The sequence below is a fragment of the Diceros bicornis genome, chromosome 22 (genome assembly GCF_020826845.1).
Source record: "Diceros bicornis minor isolate mBicDic1 chromosome 22, mDicBic1.mat.cur, whole genome shotgun sequence".
In the NCBI taxonomy this organism is placed as follows: Eukaryota; Metazoa; Chordata; class Mammalia; order Perissodactyla; family Rhinocerotidae; genus Diceros; species Diceros bicornis.
In genome coordinates, this window is record NC_080761.1 from 55,575,974 (window position 1) to 55,595,008 (window position 19,035).

Here is a 19,035-nt window from a genome sequence, read left to right on the forward strand (position 1 = left end):
TGAGCTGACTCAGGGCTTACTAACAGTTGGGTCAAAAATAAGCCCTTGTAGACCAGGGCTGAACCATGCTGCCCAAGCAGCGGCTGCAGCGTGGAGTGCTGACTTACTGTCTCAACTGCCTTACTTTCCACAGAGACTCATTTTGCAGTGGGAGTGGCACCCAACATTGTAGATTCAATTCAGCCTCTCACAACTCAAAGAATGGTCCCATTAGCCGCCTCCGTGCCTACTTTCCCAGCAGCCACCCCTTTATTTTGTGTGTATTTGTCTGAGAGGCTGCTCTGGGTTCCAGGTAGAATGTCTTAGAAAGAAATGTGTTCTGGCCCCCAAGGCAGGCCCTCCCGTTAAACTGAGCACAGTCCTTAGTGGGCACTGCCCCGTGGGGCCTGAGCTGAGTGGCCCTGGACAAGCTACGGAACATTCCAGAGCCTTGTTCACCAAACGTGATGACCCCTAGTCTGGCGCTTCTCACCCTTGGACATTTGTAGAGGCACCTGGAGGCTGACAAGCAGGCTCTGATTGGGAAGGTCTGGGGCAGGGACCCGAGTGGGCATTGCTAACCATCTCCAGGGCCCGGTTCCTCTGGTTTCTGAGGATGCGTGTACCTGCCAGAGCGTGTCGAACTTCTTTCCTTCCGGGATGGACAGCTTCCCCGTTTTGTCCTTATCGATTCGGTAGTGCAGCACCTTCCCCTCGTGCAGCAGGCACAGGGCGTAAGACCCGTTGTTGTCCCTGGCCCTGATCCTGGAAGACAGGAAACGGCGTATCACCCAGGCCCACGGGTCCTGCAGGAAGACGCGCCCTGGGAGGGCACCTGCAGCAGCGTCCCCACCTTGGGGTCACGGGCTCTGCCCAGCACACCCAGGGAGGCCCCGCTCACAGCTCAGTGATGGTGGCGTGTGCACCACAGGAAAGGCTACGGGTTGGGGATGGGCTTCGGGCAAGGCCCAGCGGGCCTGGGAGCCCTGGGTGGGCAGCAGGAGGGGCCTGGGCTCCACATGCGAGTCTTGGTTCACCTGGAGCAGCAACGCCACTCAGGGCACCAGCACACGGGACCTACGGGACTCCCGAGTGGGGCGGGAAGCAGGGGCTCCTTGGAGCCTCTGCACTCATCTCTCTTCACTGAGCTCTGCTTGGGCTCAGATTCCAGCCAGTGCAGCTCCACCACCACCTGGCCCAGAGTGTGGCAAACACCCACGGGGGGTGTTTGGGGGGCATTTTAACTAGGACCTTCTGGACCACAGGTGGAGCAGGTGAAGGCTCCCATCTCCAGGGCCCTCTTCACTCCCCTCACACTCTCCCCTTGTAGGGAGGGGAGGGCAGAGCCAGGATTTAATGTTGTTCCATCTGATACCGTCAGATGAAGTCACCGGGAGAAGAAAACGTCATCCACCGTGGAGTGAGGAACGCCAAGCAGAATTGGGGCTGCGCCGGGCTGTGCCGACCATCGAGGCTCTGCCCCTATCGTGCTTGCGAGTTCTCTGGGGTGCGGCCCTCCTCCCTCATCCTGGTGAATGAGACTTGCCGGTCCCATAATAAACAGACAAGATAGCCTCTGTGATGCACAAATGGGGGGATTCTGCACAGGGAGAGGAGAGGGGCTGCTGGGGAGGCCTGTGGGATTTGGGGAGGGCACCGTCCAGGCCAAGGCTACAAAGGCATGAAATGGACATGAACCCCTCACCAAATTGAGCTCCTTAGTCACCCCATGCTCAGCCCATTTTCCCCTCTCAGCAACTCAAGCCCTTTGGATCACAAGGTCTGAGAGAGGGTGAGTCACAGAGGTCCAGGAAACCTCACCGGCCCTGGCATTTTCAAAAATAAGGAAGTTGAGCAAGGTGCCCAAATGCACTGTATTTTGGGAAGAGTTCAAATGTGCCAAGCGGCTGGGGGACTTTGCTGTTTTGGGGAAATATCTGACTTCTCTTCCCGGTCACAGGAGGTCACCTCCACGAGTCGGGCTTGGGAAAGGGATGTGGTCATATGTTCCTCGGCCTTGTAGATTCATCTCGAACATCGAACCCAAGGCCTGAGCGCTGAGCTGTGTCGTGTGGGGCGAGACCTTGTTTTAAAAATAAATTTCTTTTCAAGTCGTGCTTGGCTGTGCACGATGGACAGGTTCCCTCCTCGCCCCCCGCCCAGGGCAGCTGATGCAGGTGTTGGGACACACCCAGACCCCCCTCTGCCTCGACAGGGCCCTTCTGAAACCCACACCCTGAAAACAGCTCCCTCCTCCCAACCCAACCATGTCACCAGCCCCGAAGTGAGCACACGCCCCGTTAAGGCCAGTTGGTTGCTGTCAAACTAAAAAATAAGCACACAGAAAAGGTAAAACACATCTTCATATGGGGCAGAGCTGAGTCTACTTCACAGGAAGCTATTTTATCATGTGGAATGTGGGACTATTTATATTTTGTTTATTTTACAAGCATTAGTGGCAAACAACTAGGATAGTTTGGAGGTACAAAGAACTATACAAATTCTTCATACCAAGCATTAAGAATTTACACATATGCTTATAAAAGGTGACTTTGGGAGAGTGAGGTCATACACCTTTCCAAAACACCATTATCCTTGATTTAGAGTCCCTCACATCTTTGACCCCAGGGTCCTGGAAATAATAAATGGGATCTGAACTCCGGTTTTCTGAATACATGCCCAGTCCCCACCACTCCATCTTGCCTTATGCCTTGATTGACCTTTTCTTGTTAAAACTGACACAGAGGATCACAGGTGGCCCAGGGAGGTGGTGTAATCACTTCACTAGAAATCTGGGAAATGCAAATTATGACCACAATGGAAATACCATGACACACCCTTCAGACGGGCAAAAATTAAAAAGTCTGATAATGCTAAGTGTTGCTGTGAATGTGAGCAACAGGCGTCCTGGTATACTGCAAGCCGGAGTGTGAATCTGACCATTTTGGAAAACAATTGGGAATTCTCTTCTGAAATTGAACCTTTTCATCCCTTGTGAGTCAGCAATCCACCCCCCTTCCAGGTATACAAAATCTGTGCATTTGGCACCCAGAAGGTGTGCCGGATGTGCCCAGTAGCTTTACCTGTGATTACTAGAAGCTGTAAATGACCTGCAAGTCCGCTGATGGCACAGAGAGTAAACGAATCGTGGGGTAGTCACACGATGGAATAGCATCGAACAACAAAATGAATGAACGGCAGTGACACAAAGCAGACGACTCTCATGAGCATAAAGCACACGCCGTGATTCTACGTGCACTAAGTTCCCAAACAGGCAAAAGCAAACAGTTTTGTTTAGAGACGTCCACTTAGGTCCTTGGTGGTAAAACTAAACAAACAAACAAACAAAAAGATGAAGAAGAAAGTGAGGACGTGCTGGACACAAGAGCCCAGGAAGTGTGTCCTCTGGGGGGTGACTGTGAGTGGGGGACCTTCTGCCAAGTTGGCGTTTCATTTCTTGATTCCGGTGGCGTTTGCTCTATAATTATTCATTAAGCTGGACATATAGAGTGATGCACTTTTTGTGTGTTTTATATTTCATAATAAAAATAGGATAAAAAGAGAGCTGGTGCAAGGCGGAAATCGAGCGTTTCTTGCTTTGGGACGAGTGGTTTCTGCAAAGGCACATACTTCCTTGAGGGTCTCCCAGGCGCTGGAGCAGAGTCCCTCTCTCTCGGGGCTCCAGCCAGGCAGCCTGTGCCAGCTCTCGGGACAGCGGTGGTGACAGCTACCCGGTGAGCACACACAAGGACCAGCAGGCACAGGGACGGGCCGTGGACACGCAGCCTGAGCAGCCCCCCAGGCAGCTGGCAGGAAACGAAGGCAGAGAAGGGAAACCCACAGGCCCAACATCTGTAGGTAGCAAAGCCCAGAGGCTTGGTGACATTAACGGCCAGTAACTGTGAGGTGTCTGCAGGCAGATCCTGGGCTGGGCTATTTTTAATCTAACATATGGGAAATACTGGTTTGGAAGCTGAAGTAGCTCCTCCTCTCGGCCCCCTCCTGTTCCTCAGAGTGCTCCCCTTTGCCTGGGAACACCCACTAGGTTTGTCACACAGACGTCCACATTGGGGAAGAGCAAAGAATCATCTTCCGGCTCCTCTCAGGGTTGCTGCCTTCTGCCCTCGGGGTCAACTGGCCTCAGACACGTTCACGGAAGCCCTAGGATATTTTTTCCCCCACGAGTTTCTTGGAAGAACTCAGCTCACAGCAGATTTGTGTTTTGCTATTACAGAGCGTAGGGTATCAGTGCTTTGAATGGCAGCTAGGCTGCATGGTTGTCCTAACTGGACTTAAGACCGTCTTGATGTCCTGTGGCATGGTGACTCTTCTTGGCGAGAGGGCAGGAGAACCACCCTCCTCGGAGGGTGAACAGCCTTAGGCTGTGTGACGAGCAGGCCTCGCCCCCTCACGGACACCAAAACACTTGGCAAAGGGGAGATGGGGTGAGCATTGGTTCTGCCAGGCGCAGCCTGGAGGGCTCAACTCCTATGCGCTCCTGGATCAGAGAGAACATGAGGGGGTGATGCCCAGACACTGGGAGGGAAGTGAGGACTCAGGAGGTGGGGGACCCTCAAGGAGGTCCCCCGTACGTTCCCGGGACTTTGCATTATGTCTGCTGCAGACAGAACAGAACAGCCGGGGCACAGCCTAGCCCTCCAGGCATTCTCATTCTCCTGTGTGTTTTTTTCCATGGCAGATCAGAGCACGGCTGGCTGGAGGGGAAGGAGGGTGCCTGAGATGGGCCGTGTGCATATAATAGATGTTCACTGTGGCCTGAGTGGGCCATACAGATAGACAGGGAGAGGCTCCCATGGCTGGCATTCACCGTCCCGTCCAGTGCTAATGCTGTATGGGGTGGTTAGATACTGCCACATGGGGCCTCAGTCCAGTCCTTACTCAGCACCATCTACCTAACAGTGGCTTCCCAAGAAGGAGAGCTGGGGATCGGGGAAGGAGAAGTTGTAGGAGTGACATGCTCAAGAGTGTGCTTGCCAACGTAAGGCCGAGAGCCCCCTACTCAGGAGAGGCACCAGTCCTAACGATCCACGAAAGACAAAAGGAAATGCAACTCTGGGTGCTTTGCCTTGCACCATGGCAAGATTTAGGCACACGTGTGTTCCATGCAAACAGTGAAAGCAGGATCAGATCTGGGGCCTCAAGCTCAAATCCGGGGCCATACCCAGCTGTTCTTTCACACATCTGTCTTTTAAAAAATTTTTATCACAAATTCCCCACACTCTCCCTCTACTCCAGTTCATGAGTGGAACTAGGTTATGCTTCTTCTCTTCCAGCCTCACGGGGACCTTGATCAGACCAATGAGCCGATACAGACACCAGTCTGCAACCCCCTTTGAACTTTTTACTTCAGACGGGTTGTGACTCTGTGCTGACCTGAGGCCGCAGAAACACGTATGTCAAATACAACAGCGCACTTTGATGGATGAGGGCAGCGGGCAGCACTTGAGAGGCTGAGAGAACTTAACTTTTATTGTGGTGTATGAGGCTCATGACAGCCAAGTGCAGTCTCACTCATTAATAAACAAGCGTAAGGTTTTTTCTAAACCCACAATTTGATTTTGATATTTAAGTATGTAACAAAAAGTGAGTTGAAATCTGAGCAGGGAAAAGTGAGTGGCAAATAAAAGCAAAAAAAATATGAGTTTGTCTTAAGGGAAAATACCAACATGAGCACTGCAGTGGATGGGAGGGACATCCTGGGTCAACAGCAAGGGGGGCACAGGAACCTGAGATTCCCGGACGAAAGCAAGGGCCATGAGGAAGAAAACCTCTTCAAGTCTGGAGGACAGCATTCCCAATGTAGGACACTCAGAAATCCCACAGATGAGTATCAATCAAATATGAGCTCAAAAAGATCACCCAAACATAAGAAAACACGAGTTAAGAGAAAGAGAGCAGGAAGGGAAAGAGAGTAGAGAGACAGAGATTTATACCTCCAAGGACTTTCTGTACTGGAATCATCAGACACAGAATGTAGACTAACTGTGGATGAAATGTTCAAAGAAACAAAAGATGGAATCACAAAAGTTAGCAAGCAATAAGACACCCTCAAAAATGTTCAGGAATATTTGAAAAATAACAACAAATAGGACAGCCAGAATTTGAAAAAATGCAATTGGTCGGGAAAAAAAAATCAGTGAATGAGTTAACAGCAGATTAGATACAGATGAAGTGAAAATTAGTGAACTGAAAGACAAATCTAAAGATATTACCATAACGCAACACACAGAGAAAAGGTAATAGAAAATAAGAAAGAATATAGAGGATGAGCTGAGAAGGTCTAACATATGTTTAATAGGAGCCTCTGAAGGAAGAAATGGTAAGAAAGAAGGAGAGTAATATTTGAAGAAAAAATAGCTGAGTATTTTCCAGAACTGATGCAGAAAAGGAATCCACGGTTGTAGGAAGCACAGATACAGGATAACCACTGGCTTAGCTTTACTCACATTATCTCTTGCATCTCCATAGCAACTCAGGTAGAACATTAGTTTCCCCATTTCATCACTGAGTAAACTGAGGGTCAGAGAGACGACTTACGTTGTCTGATCACAGAGCTATTAACTGGCTGGGCTTGTCTGACTTCCTGGCCTGAGTTTCTTTACTATCTCACTTAAGTTTCTATAAATAGAAGCAGTTTTAAGGTTAACTCCATCTCAACCACTCAAATAATACAGTACTTGGGCTGTGCTGTACAAACATTCCTACTGCACATAAGGTTACAGACCCTCCAATGACTCAGGACATCACTGTTCTTAATCCAGTTTAGGTGGACACCAGGCATCTTGAATAGGCTCCAATGTGGTCCCCAGACCAGCAGCCTCAGCATCACTTGGGAACTTGTTAGAAACGCAAATTCTTGAGCCATATCCCAGACCTAGTGAGTTTAAAAACTCAAAGGAGGGTACCCAGCAATCTGTGCTTTAACCAGCCTGCGGGTGGTTCGCCCACACACAGAAGTTTGAGAACCACTGCTTGCAGCATTTGCTTTGGACTTTGTATCATCCTATGGAACCCAACTGAAGTTACGGCTTTCATTCTTTATCTTTTCTCCTCATTTACATTTGTTCCTTGCTCATAGGGAATAGAAGGGTGTATTCTTACAAGCTATTTCAAAGTCTCTGAGAAATCTACCCTATTGTGAACATGTTTTTTTACGGCTACCTTATACTGAGTTGCACTTGCACTGAAAAGGATTGCTACTACCTATTTCCAAAGCAAGGCATCCACCATCCAGTCCACCTGGAGAGGGCGGGTATGGGGCGCTGGTGGAAGGTACTGTTCTAACAGTCAAGGGTGACAGGTATGCCATCTGGCGCCCCCAAGCCAGGTCCACCCAGGCCTGCCCCTAGACAAGGACGACACAGCTCTGATTTGCATACCCTGATTCTGGGTGGACACAACCCTTTTCCTTGGAGAGCCAGAGTCATTAAATCTTCTAGTCCCCAGCTGTGTAGAGAATAGTGTACCCTTCCATGGACCGTCTCTGCCTGTTCCTCACTGCTTTACCCGCAGGGCCTCCCACAGGGCCCTCAGTGAAAGAGCCATGAATGAGTGAGTGAAAGTGTGTGTGTGTGTGTGAAGGAGGGAGAGGATGCGAGGGCTGTAGGGATACGATGCAAAAGGATATAGTGTGAAGGGAGGGGAAGGGAGGAAATAATGAGAGCGTCATGCTCTACCTGGAAATGGCTAATAAAGAAAGGATAACTCAAAGATTAAAGTGTTTACTTCTCCTTGAAAGAGCCAAGGGAAGGATGGTCAGGGGGGCACCTGAATTCAGATGTAGAGCATGTAAGAGCCTGCCACGCAGGAGAACAAATTGTTCCACAGGGGCTGGGAAAGTGGTTGACTGCTGAGGGCCCGAGGGGCAAACCCCCTCCTCCCTGGTACCTGCTTCAGGGCCTCTGCGGTCTTGCCTCTCTGCATACGGGGAACAGGGGCTACCTGGGGATGACTTGAACTAACATATCAACGAGCTGCCATGGGAAAGGAGCTTGCCTAGGGGTCCCACCCATTGTGTGCGACAACCACAGGCCAGCGCAATGAGCTGCGAGGGCTGGAACGCTCTTGCGACCTCAGGACCAGCGAAGCCCACAGGCCACAGCTCCCATCCTCCTCGTTCACTCCCCAACACGTGTGCCTCTCAGGTCATTGAAGTGAAGACCTCCTGGGCCTCCTCTCTGCCTCGGTTTCTCACCCTCCCTGCCCTGTCCACACGACTTAGCTCTTGCACGGGCAACACTCTCTCTAGACTTCTGCAAACTGCTGTGCCTGATCTAAGACCTGCCTCTCAGCCACCTCACCCCTGCAGAACCTGCAGAGCGGCTGCCTTTCCCCACACTATCCACTCTCGGGGCCAGCCAAGAGCTCAGGGTCTTCCCCAGGACCTAACATATCTCCAAGAGGTGACTGCCCAGTGGTTTGGCCCAGGAGGCTGGGCATGGCAGCACCTCCTCCCCACCCTGACGATCTGCCACCACCCAGGAGACCCCGCTCTCCCACAGTGTCCTCCTTCAACCCCTTCACCTCCTATCTCCATGGTAACGCTGGCTTGGCACTCCCCGGCATTTCCCAAACAATACATAATACATGCTGTCAGCACCACACGACCACCACCTCTTCCACCATTCTCACCCAAGGGCTCCAGGCACACCCGCGCCTGGCAGGCCTCCCGCTCTGGCATTTCCTCCCTCCTGATGAGTCCAGGCCTGCCCTCCCACCACCTCTTGCCACCTCCTCAGTTCCCCTCCTCCATTCTCCTGTCACAGCTGCTGGCAAGAGCTCAACCTCAGCTAAGTCTAATTGGCCAGTTTACTCTAAGGATCATTTGGCAAATCCTACAATGGGTGCATAAATGCCAATGGGTGCATCAAGCCAGATGGTCTTGAGACAGTCCTGTTGCCCCCTGCTGTCCCTCCTTCCATCCCGTCAGTGCCCACTTTGACTCTCACAGTGTCCCCAGTGGACAGTCAATGACTTGGTCCACCCCTTAGGATTAGAAGGGACTTCCTGTCTAATCTGACTGCCTCTCCATCACACAGCTCGTCACTCCAGCCCCCGCTCCTGGCCAGGACCTGCTCGGGTCGCAGTGTTGGTCCCTACGACTATGCACCAACTTCCTGCTGCCCAGGAGACTTTCCTTCTCTTCTCTGCTTTCTTATTCTCACTGCTCAGAGCACAGTTTAAATGTCCCTATTCCCAGAATGATTTCTCCCACTGAGACACGGCTCTGAGCACTGTGGTTCCACCCACGAAGATCGTGGCCCGTCCCTGTGTGCAGGGCATTCAGAACAAATGGGGCTAATGGACCATAAACAAGTGAACAGAAATAAAATAAAGATAATACTGGATAGTCAACAGTGTCATTAAGTTAGATGGATGCCCGTGATGGATGGAACGGGGCACATCGTCACATGTCACACACTTTGCCGTATGTCCCTCTGAACTTGATGTCTTCCCCCCAGATTGTAAGCAAGGCAAGGGCAGGGGCCAACATCTATCTTGTTGTCACAGTCTCCACGGCTCCTATCACAATGCCTGCCACATATCTGGTGGAATGTATGAATATTTTGTGGAATGAATGACTATTTTTGTAGCTTCTTTTTTCAAGTGGCATACTTCTAAAGTTAGAAGGTAGAAACTACAGTGAAAACAGCATTGGTGACTTACTGGTTTGATGACTCCTTCAACAACTCTGAAATACCACCTTTTCTTTGCAACATTAATTCAGCTATTTGGAGAGCCACCATCTGGGTATTTAAAAGGTCACCTTGAACTTACTCTTGGCTCTGTGAGATTTGCAAGGACTTTTAGCCAAAAACGATAAAATATTTACCTGGGTACTAATATAAAGAAAGCAACCATTCTACTCCTTTTCTTTTACAGGACATGGAACTTTTGGAGCATTTTCATTCTAAGATACTTTACATGATGAAATGAAGGGCACGGCCCATTACATCTCAGCAGGCCTGATGTGCACTTGGAGAGGCATCCGTGCACAAGGCTCGAAGCCACCCACACGAACCACGAGGGGAGGCATTTCTGCACGGGATAGCTAGAACCTGTTGACCACAGCCTGTCCCCATGGCCTCGTCCAGCCCAAGCAGGGCCCAGCAACATGGCCACATGGCCTTGGCTTTTGCACGACTGGTCAAAGACATTTAATCACCATCAGAGAAGACGGCTCTTTCTCCCTCCACCTCCTTTCCCAAATTTGACAATATTCCCAAAATGTGCCTGCAGTACCAAGAACGGATTGTAAACCTAGAGGAAGGACTGGGTTTTCTTTTTTCCATACATAGAAAATAATATCAGCAAATTACTGTCAAATGAAGAGGCAAACACTATGCAGTCCAAAAATGCAGAAAATAAAAGGTGCTACTGAGAAGTGTCAGGCAGTTAAGTAAAAATTTATGTTATATTTTAAAAACTTGCCACATTTGTAGTATTTACCAGCTTTAAAAAACTATAATTTATTGTGATTTTCTTATTCTAAAAAAATATATTTTGTACCTAATTTTGTATTCTTTTTTGAAGAAGGTCTCCAAATTGTATATGCTTTGGACCTCTCCAATCTTGGATCCTTCCTTTGGGAGAGGGGCCACATAATTTTTGGAAAATAAGTTTGTCTCTTTTCTAACAAATTCATTTTTCAGTCACAGCCTGAGCTGTAACTAATTTCTCAAGATGGCAAACTGTGCTGTCTTGTGAGGCCTCGAGGAGCTGAAGGGACTTGCACCCTGTGCAACGCGTCCACTTTGCCTTGGTCCCTGGTGTGGCTAATGAGGCAGAGCTCTGACCCCCACTCTCAAGACCTGGGCTGGGGGATCCTTGTCCATCCAGTGTTCCCATCTGGCCGGCCAGACCCCAGACACGGACAGGTGTCTTAGAACACCACAGGCAGAGGGGCTTACACAACAGGCATTTCTTTCTCACAGTTCTGGAGGCTGGAGGTCTGAGATCAAGATGCTGGTAGATTCGGTATCTAGTGAGAGCCCGCTTCCTGGCTCCTACATGGCCACCATCTGGCTGTGTGATCTCATGGCCTTGCCTCTGTCTGTGCATGCAGAGAGAGAGCTCTGGTCTCCTCATTTTCTTATAAGGGCCATAATCCCATCATGGGGGCCCACCCTCATGACCTCATCTAAACCTAATCACCTCCCAAAGGCCTCACCTCCAAATACCATTACCCTGGAGCCTAGGGCTTCAACATATGAACTAGGAGCGGGGTGAGGGGACACAAACATTCAGCCCATAACACCAGGTGGTGAATAGCCATCTCCAGAAACGCCGCAGACGGCTGTGAGAGAGGGCAGACCCCACTGTCTACGTCCTCCGTCAAGAGCCTTGATGCCCACAGGTTCTATTCCCCAAGCACAGTGCAAGTCCCTGACCGCTGCCTTCACAAAGTCACCCCCTGACTTTCCTGGCCAAGCAATGTGGACAGGAGACAGAAGGGGGGAAGCTGACATTCTGCATGGACCCAGCCTGGTGCCACGCCTTGCATGGGGAGCGGGGTGGGGGCCAGTGGTAGTGGAGTCCCTGGACATGGCTTAAGCTGCTGCCTCCCCTGATCCTGACACGCCAGGGACCCTGGATCCCAGCCCTCATCTCCCACGTGCCTGACAGCCTTGGACAAGCCCCCTGTGCCTAAGTCCTTGCCTGAAAACAAAGGGATTTAGACCCACGAGCAGAAAGGTCCCTTCTGGTTCAGGTGTTCTGGATTTCACACCATAATTCATGAAGAGAGAGAACTGGAAGCCAAGTTGGCCACTGTCCCCCAGATACAATCCATCCTGATGGTTAGGCGTCTCTGGGGTGTATCTTCTGCACTTTAAACTGCATTAGTGAGGATTTATCATCTCACCTGAGTCTCAAACTTTTTGAAATATGCTGCCTTTCCATCAGTATTTTCTGTGGGCAGCAAGAGAGCATTTTCCCAAGAGAGGGGTCTTGCTACACCGAACCGTAATGTAGACCAGACATTCCAGAATGAACTCTGGTGTTTCCACACTTGATCTGTGTGCTGTCCCCGAGATGGGAGCTGCAGGCAGTCAACATGCCCTGTGGGCGCCCTTGGCCTTTACTCCTGTGTTCACTAACTACTCAAAATCGGCCTAAATTTATTAACCTTCTACAAAGTGCTCGACATTATGCAAGGCACGTTCACACGCATTAACTTATTTTAAATCAAGTTAATGAAGCCCGGCATGAGGAATCACAAAGATTAGGTTCCGCTTCTGGATCTGAGAGCCTCCCCAGGTTCTTACTGTCTGCAGGGAGGTCCCAGGTCATGCAGGAAACAAGTTCCTGAGCACGCAGGGGCAGGGGAGCAGAGGCGTGAGAGGCATGGGGTGGGCGGCTGGCCGCTGGGAGCCAAACCGAGTCCAGGAGGGGCTGGGAACGGACCGGGATGGGAACCGGTACGCACTGAGGAGCGGGGTTGTCAGCTCCGGTGGGGAAAATCAAGCACTAAGGCGAGGCTGCCCAAGCAGCCGTAAACACGGGGACAAGAGAGGGTTGGTGAAGCCGTTCACCAAGTACACACCACGCACCCCGAAACTCTGCCTTCCTGCTCCCTGCAGCGTGTGCCAGGACAGCAGAGGACACAGACGGAACCCCACTCCCAACAGTAAGGGGGTGTCTGCACAGGAGCGACACCGAGCCCGCCTCCACGTCAGGGCCGCACACCAGCTCCCCCGCCACCCTCCTCCACCAAGCAGACAAGAGTTCCTGTTCTCAGGCACGAGAGCAGAGGGCCCCCAGATCACCACAGGAGAAGGAACACTGCACGTTGGTTCCTATACACGGACGCGCACAGTGTGGCCTCTGCACATGCTCACTCCTGCTCTCTGACCATCTCTTTTCTACAGGCAGCCAGGCGGGTCCCACTGAACTTCAGTTGGATCTGCCCTAACACCTCCCCGAAGGTGGACGGACCGACTCGCCCAAAGCAAAGTCCCCCAGTGCCCACGAGCCCCCCAAGGCCGGACCCTCAGAGCGCACTCCCACGTCAGGGCACCCACACACGTGGTTTCCTCGCCAGGATGGCTCCCCACGGCCCTCAGGTCTCTGCTTGAATGTCTCCTTCCCAGTGAGGCCCTTCCTCACCACCAGGCATGAAACAGAACCCCCCACCCCAACCACGGCCTGCTTATTCCTTCCTTATGTGCACCGACCGACTATGAGTTCTTGCTCAGCTGTAGTGTCTATTCTCTCACGGAGACGTGGGCACATGAGGCAGATGCTTGTGTGGCTCAGGCATCCATCTCCAATGCCAAGAACAGTGTTGGCGTTTGGTGCCTCGCACAACCGTGGACACCAGTAAATGTTGGTCCATGGGTGGACAAGTCGATTTAAACGACTGGAAGTAGGCAGGGGGCACATTCTTTGGGGAAACCTGAATGAGGTCTGAGAAGATCTAGTGGGGAAGGAACCCACAGCTGGCGGGGCCCTCAGCCGCCCAGGGCGGGCGCTCCCTGCAGCACCCCTTGTCTGTCTAAGTGGGGAGCGGGCGGCTGTGCCCCAGCAAGCCGGAGAGCAGGCATCCGACGCAGGGGAAGGCGGGAGGCCTCGCTGTCGGGATTATGCAATCTGGGCTGACTTAACACAACAAGGTGCTACGTGGGCCGTCCCATGACATTTGTGTCAGAAATCGTTCCTCGGAAGATGGTAAAACTTCAAACCTCAGGGGAAAATGAGCTGACAGGTGCCACACCGAGGAAAAACCGTCTGCCCCCACGGGATTTCTGCCCGTGGCCACTACTGCGTCCACTACACCATCGCTCCGGTCACCGCTGTGCCAACCCTGCTGCTCTGTACTTGTTTTCAGGACCACTTCCTAAAAAAGAGTATTGTGTTTAAGATCATTTCTTAAATAATAGGTGTTATGGTAAAGTCTGAGGAAAATTCTTTCAATAGATGGATACTCAGAGAAAACACTTCTATTTCTAGCAATAGCTGACAAAGTCAGCCGAGAATGACTGTGGGCCCGATCGTAGGGCTGCGCTGCTGTCTGTAGGCGTCCAAGGTGAGAATGCAGCATTGTCCTCTGAGGCACCAGTCGGCGTCTCTGGAGGGTCAGTGAGCAGTGACAACGGGTGAGTGTGCCCCCGCTGAGCACCGCTGTGTCCCCTTGGCCACAGCACCTCGGGGAAATAAGGTTGACCCCTGCCCATGATGGCTCCTTACCTTCTCCTGACCACTGACCCCACCCGAGGCGGCCTGCATCCTGGGACCTCTAGTCCTGGGGCACAGTGACCACTAAGGGTAAGAGTGATCAGCACCCAGGACGCACATCTCATTTCTGAGACGATAAGGCCCAAACCTGCTCGTGGTCAAAAGCCTGCACTGACCTCTCAGATGGGCTGCTCTCAGCAAATTTTCCTTAACATCCACCCAAGGGCACTTAGTTCCAAATAAAAACAGAAGTAAAGTCTGAGACCTCATGGGAACTGTGAGCGAGCACGCTGCGGTGTTTTCAGTTCAGATGGTTAGTCACAGATACTGTTACACTTCCTCTATTTGCCATTAAAAGCAGAATATGTGGCTGAATAACATTTCCTTTAAATTACATCCCTCAGTGCCCAAGGAGAGCGTTCACTTTGGGGTCAGACTGGGCAAAACAAACACTGAATTACAAGTGATTGATTCAATTCAAAACGTCTTTACGGCAGGCCAACACGCGAATTGTCAGGTGATAGCATGTGACCCCTCCCCAGGGTCCTGGGTCGTCCAGGAATGGGGAGGCTCTGTCGCCCCGAATGGTCCAGCAGGCCTGGTGGTAGGAGGTGAAGGGAAAGACACAATACTTACAGAAATTTCCCGTTTGTCTTGGATCCTATCATGACGACTTGCTCTGATTCATCCCGAGAGATTTTTCCGTGGAACCAGGGCATTTTTTCGTGGGCCGTGGTGGCGATCAGCTTCTCCAGCTGAGGTTTCTGGCTGATAATGGCCTGCTCCAGAGCTTGACCCTGCCACGAGGAGAGCAGAGCAACACTACGTAAAAATGAAGGAATGATGCAAAAGTTATTTCCAATCTGTCCTAAGTCCTGACATGGTAAAATACAACCAAATTTATTTATGTGTTGGTTAGTTGGTTGGTTCGTTCACTCATTCTTTCATTCAATGAATAAAGCCAATAAGAGCTTATATATTATTTAAGTACCTTCAAGTGTATAAATAACAAAATTGATTTTAGAATAGAGAGATGGGCCTTAAAGTTGGACAGGACTTCAGAAACCATCCAGCATAATCCGTGAGGTCTAAAGAGCCAGCCTCCTGCTCTTCAGAGCAGTTGTCTGCTAGAACTGATTGTTCTGTATTAGAATCTGATCATTTAATAACAATTAAGAAGACTTAAGACGTGTGCAATCAAGGAGACATGCGTTTCCCATCTGCCCCTCCAAGGCCTCGCTCTGAGTCCTCACATGCGCTGCTGCCTGTAGCTGCAGGAGACGTGAACACAGAAGGCGGAGGAGGGGAACCCTGACAACGCAGAAATGACAACATCGAAAACAAAATGGCGACAGGGGTGGACAGCTGGGTGAGTTCACGTCCTCCTCGGGCCCAGTGGGAAGAGGTGTTTCCTACAGTAGTAAATGAAGCCCCAGTGTCTGGTTATTTGAAGTTATAAAATGAATCAGAAGAAGTAAAAATAAAACTATAACCAACCACAGTAGGAGGTGGAAGGGAGGAGGGAAGATGGAAGGGAAGGTGAGTACGGGAATTCTGTCTTCTTCACAGATGGCATGAAAAACAGAAGCAGGGACAGGTCACACACCAGAGAGACATCCAAAATGAAGCCAGCAGGGGTCAAAAGTGAACGGGTGTGGAATACTACTCGGTTATAACAAAGAGTGGACTGGGGACACCGCAGAGACACTGCTGAGTCACAAACACATCACTCTGAGTAAAGAAGCCAGTCTCAAAAGGCTACATGCTGTGTGAGTCCATTTATACATGACATCCTGAAGAGGCAAAACTATAGGGACAGAAGACAGATGAGGGGTTGCCAGGGGCGGGGGGGCAGGCATGTGGGTGCTTTATGAGTGATGGATCAGCTGCATGTCTTGATTGGTGTGGGGGCCACAGGATGCTACGTGCTTGTCAAAAATCATAGCACTGTACACTAAGAAGGATGAATTGTATGGTATGTCAATTCCGCCTCAATAAATCTGATTTATCTGACTTTAAAAAGAGTAAAAGGATAGTCTAAGACATAGCCAATAAACTCTAATGAAAAATACTGAGCACATAGTATTAATATCTGTCTGCAAGGTTGAATTTAGTGTAGAACATATTAAAGGAGTTAATGAAGTCGCTGTATGTAATCCTCAAAAAGCTTGTATTGTCTTATATCTGTAAATATCAAATAACACAGAAAAATGCACGGGGCAAACATCCAGGAAAGGCAAGAGAAATGGTTGAACACATAAATCCGAACAGGAGACTGTCCCCCACGCTGGTGGCCCATGACATCAAGTGCTGTGGAGAGTGTGGCAGGAAGGTAAGTCGTCACAACATTTGGGACCTTCCTGCATGACAACTTGTTGATAGGTCCAAATTAAACACACACATCCTTCGCTGTGGCAAACCTACCTGCTGAGGGTCATCCAGCAGATACTGCATAAAAGCTTAGAAGGGCAGTAGAGAGGGATGTTACTAGCAGCATTATTTGTAAACAATGAAAGTGTCCCTCAATGGGTACTAGTAAAATAAACTATGGTGCATGGGGAGGTGTATCAGGCAGCCAATAACGGGCTGGTGCAGCTATGTGTGTGCTGACACGGGAAGTTCTGCAAGAGATGTTATGAAGCTATGAAATCCAGTGCCAATTAGCATGTATAGTTTGACCCCTTAGGTAAATATAAAACAGTAGACGCCTGGATGCCTCTCTGAAAGGGCCCGGCATGAGCTGGGGACAGTGGTTTCCTGCGGTGGAGAAACCCACATCGCTGGCATGAAGAGGCCCACCCTCTCAAGTGTGACCACAGAGGAGGAAAGCCTGTCTTGGAGGGAGGCATTTTTTTGCCCAAGTGAGTGACTGGGGAGATGGCTGCTTATCTAAGGCACCCTGCAGGGCTCTGCATGGAACTGGGTGCCTGTGGAATTCCAGGGCCCGAGAGCGCACGAGACCGTGCACCGCAGGGGGACCAGCCGTTGCCCACCTGCAGGTTCCACGTCTGTTTCACGTATTCCCTGATGAGGTTCTCCTTCAGGTCCTCGAAGGGTCCGGTCTTGGGCTGCACCCCGGGTGGCCGGTTGAAGGGCTTCGTGAGGAGGCAGACGAGGCCATCCGACTCCTGGGAGTGGTACTGGCAGAGCTCGGCGGGGCTGCCGTGCGTCCTGCCGCCCGCGATGGCGTAGGTCCCGTTCAGCTCCCGCTCGATGGTGTAGTGGTGCGCCTTCCTCCCGTGCGCCACTGACAGGGCGAAGCCGCCCAGGTAGTTGCGGCTCTGGCGCAGCAGGTAGAGCCCATCGCTCATGCCCCCCTGGACCAGGTAGTCTTCTGCCTCCTCCCGGGTGATGTTGCCAAAGAAGAAGGGCAGGTGGTTGGCGCCATCGGCCGTGCCTCCAGCCATGCCTGAGTCTCCCCGTCACGGGCCAGGGCGCACGGTGTCCACCTGGGCAAGACAAAGATGGACATCGGTCAGGACCTGAGCAGCAAGAACAGGTGTTCAACCACCGACCCACCAGAAGTGGAGACAAGTCCTCCTGTCAGGGGGATGCTCTTCTGTCTCAGGACCTGGGTGTGGAGCCCTAACTAATGTCCTGTTGTCCTCTTCAGTCACACAATCATTAGATTTCCAAACACACGCTCCCAATACTGAACCCAGAAGACAGCATCCAACCAACGGGACAAAATTAACCAATTTTTTTTTGGTGGGGACAGAGAATTCCAAGAGACACACTAAACAGAGAATCCCATGATTCAGGAGCTGGCCCAGACGGTCGGTGGGCACCCAGGGCGGGACCCAGACAAGCTTACACCCCGCGCTCTCTCCAGGTGGACACAGTTGTGAAGAACACGGGCTGTGATCAGTTACATGCAGTGAAGACGTCACTGAACGCTCTTGTGCCGAACGTCAGGGGTCAGCCGTGTGTATTCATACCTGTAGTTAGAGCCAGAGAGCCAACGGGCTAGCCACGCGAACACACCACGGAAAACTGGACAATGGCCCCATGGTCTCTCCACCTTTGGCCAGGAGACAGGACCGACAAGCCACTGTGCTGAGGCATGAAGAGTGACATCCTCCCAGAGCCCCTGGTCAGCACACAGTCCCCTCCCTGCTTCCTCCAGGCCACTTCCTGGCACCCGCCCTGCGCCATCCACGCAGCCGCTGCTAAAGAAATAGTGCAGGTTCCACATTCGGTGAGGACCCCTGTCACGAGAAAGACACTTCTGACACTAAACACGTACACTCAGAAGGGAAGAGTGAAGGCAGCGGGTGCACTTTTAACGAGCAGAATGTTTTCCCTTAGTCACGGCTGTAGATGAGAAGGATGTATACTGCCAGTCCAAAAGCATCCTAAGAGGTGTACATTTCCACCAAAAGGGGCTTGTCATCAACGGAAAATTACCTAGATGACTCCATCTGTGCATCTACGGAGAAAACACACGCCATCATGTTACACACACACACAGACACACACACACTAAAACACAGACATACGCAGAAACACAGACACACACAGATACACACAGAGACACAGAAACACAGACACACACCACACACACAGAGACATACAGAGACACACACACACAGACACATACCAAACACACACAGAGACGCAGAAACACAGAGACTCAGACACACACACACAGACACACATAGACACACACACACAGACACAGACACACAGATACACCCACAGACACACAAGAGACACACACACACAGACCCACACAGAAACATAGACACAGAGACATATAGACACACAAAGACACAAACACACAGACACACACCACATACATACACAGAGACACACACACACACAGAGACACACACACACACCACATACATGCGCACACAT

At 51.0% G+C, this 19,035-nt stretch overlaps 1 protein-coding gene across 3 annotated transcripts in view; it reads right to left on the reverse strand.

Annotated features, from left to right (window-relative positions):
* SYK (spleen associated tyrosine kinase) overlaps positions 1-19,035 on the reverse strand; it is a 94,006-nt gene that overhangs the window by 38,971 nt on the left and 36,000 nt on the right. For all 3 annotated transcript variants that reach the window (XM_058566034.1, XM_058566033.1, XM_058566032.1), the window contains exons 2-4: positions 17,169-17,624; positions 14,812-14,972; positions 606-744 (exon numbers count right to left, since the gene is read on the reverse strand). In XM_058566034.1, the coding sequence (XP_058422017.1) occupies positions 606-744; positions 14,812-14,972; positions 17,169-17,582 (714 nt within the window). In that variant the 5' untranslated portion in view covers positions 17,583-17,624. The remainder of the gene's footprint in view (positions 1-605; positions 745-14,811; positions 14,973-17,168; positions 17,625-19,035) is intronic.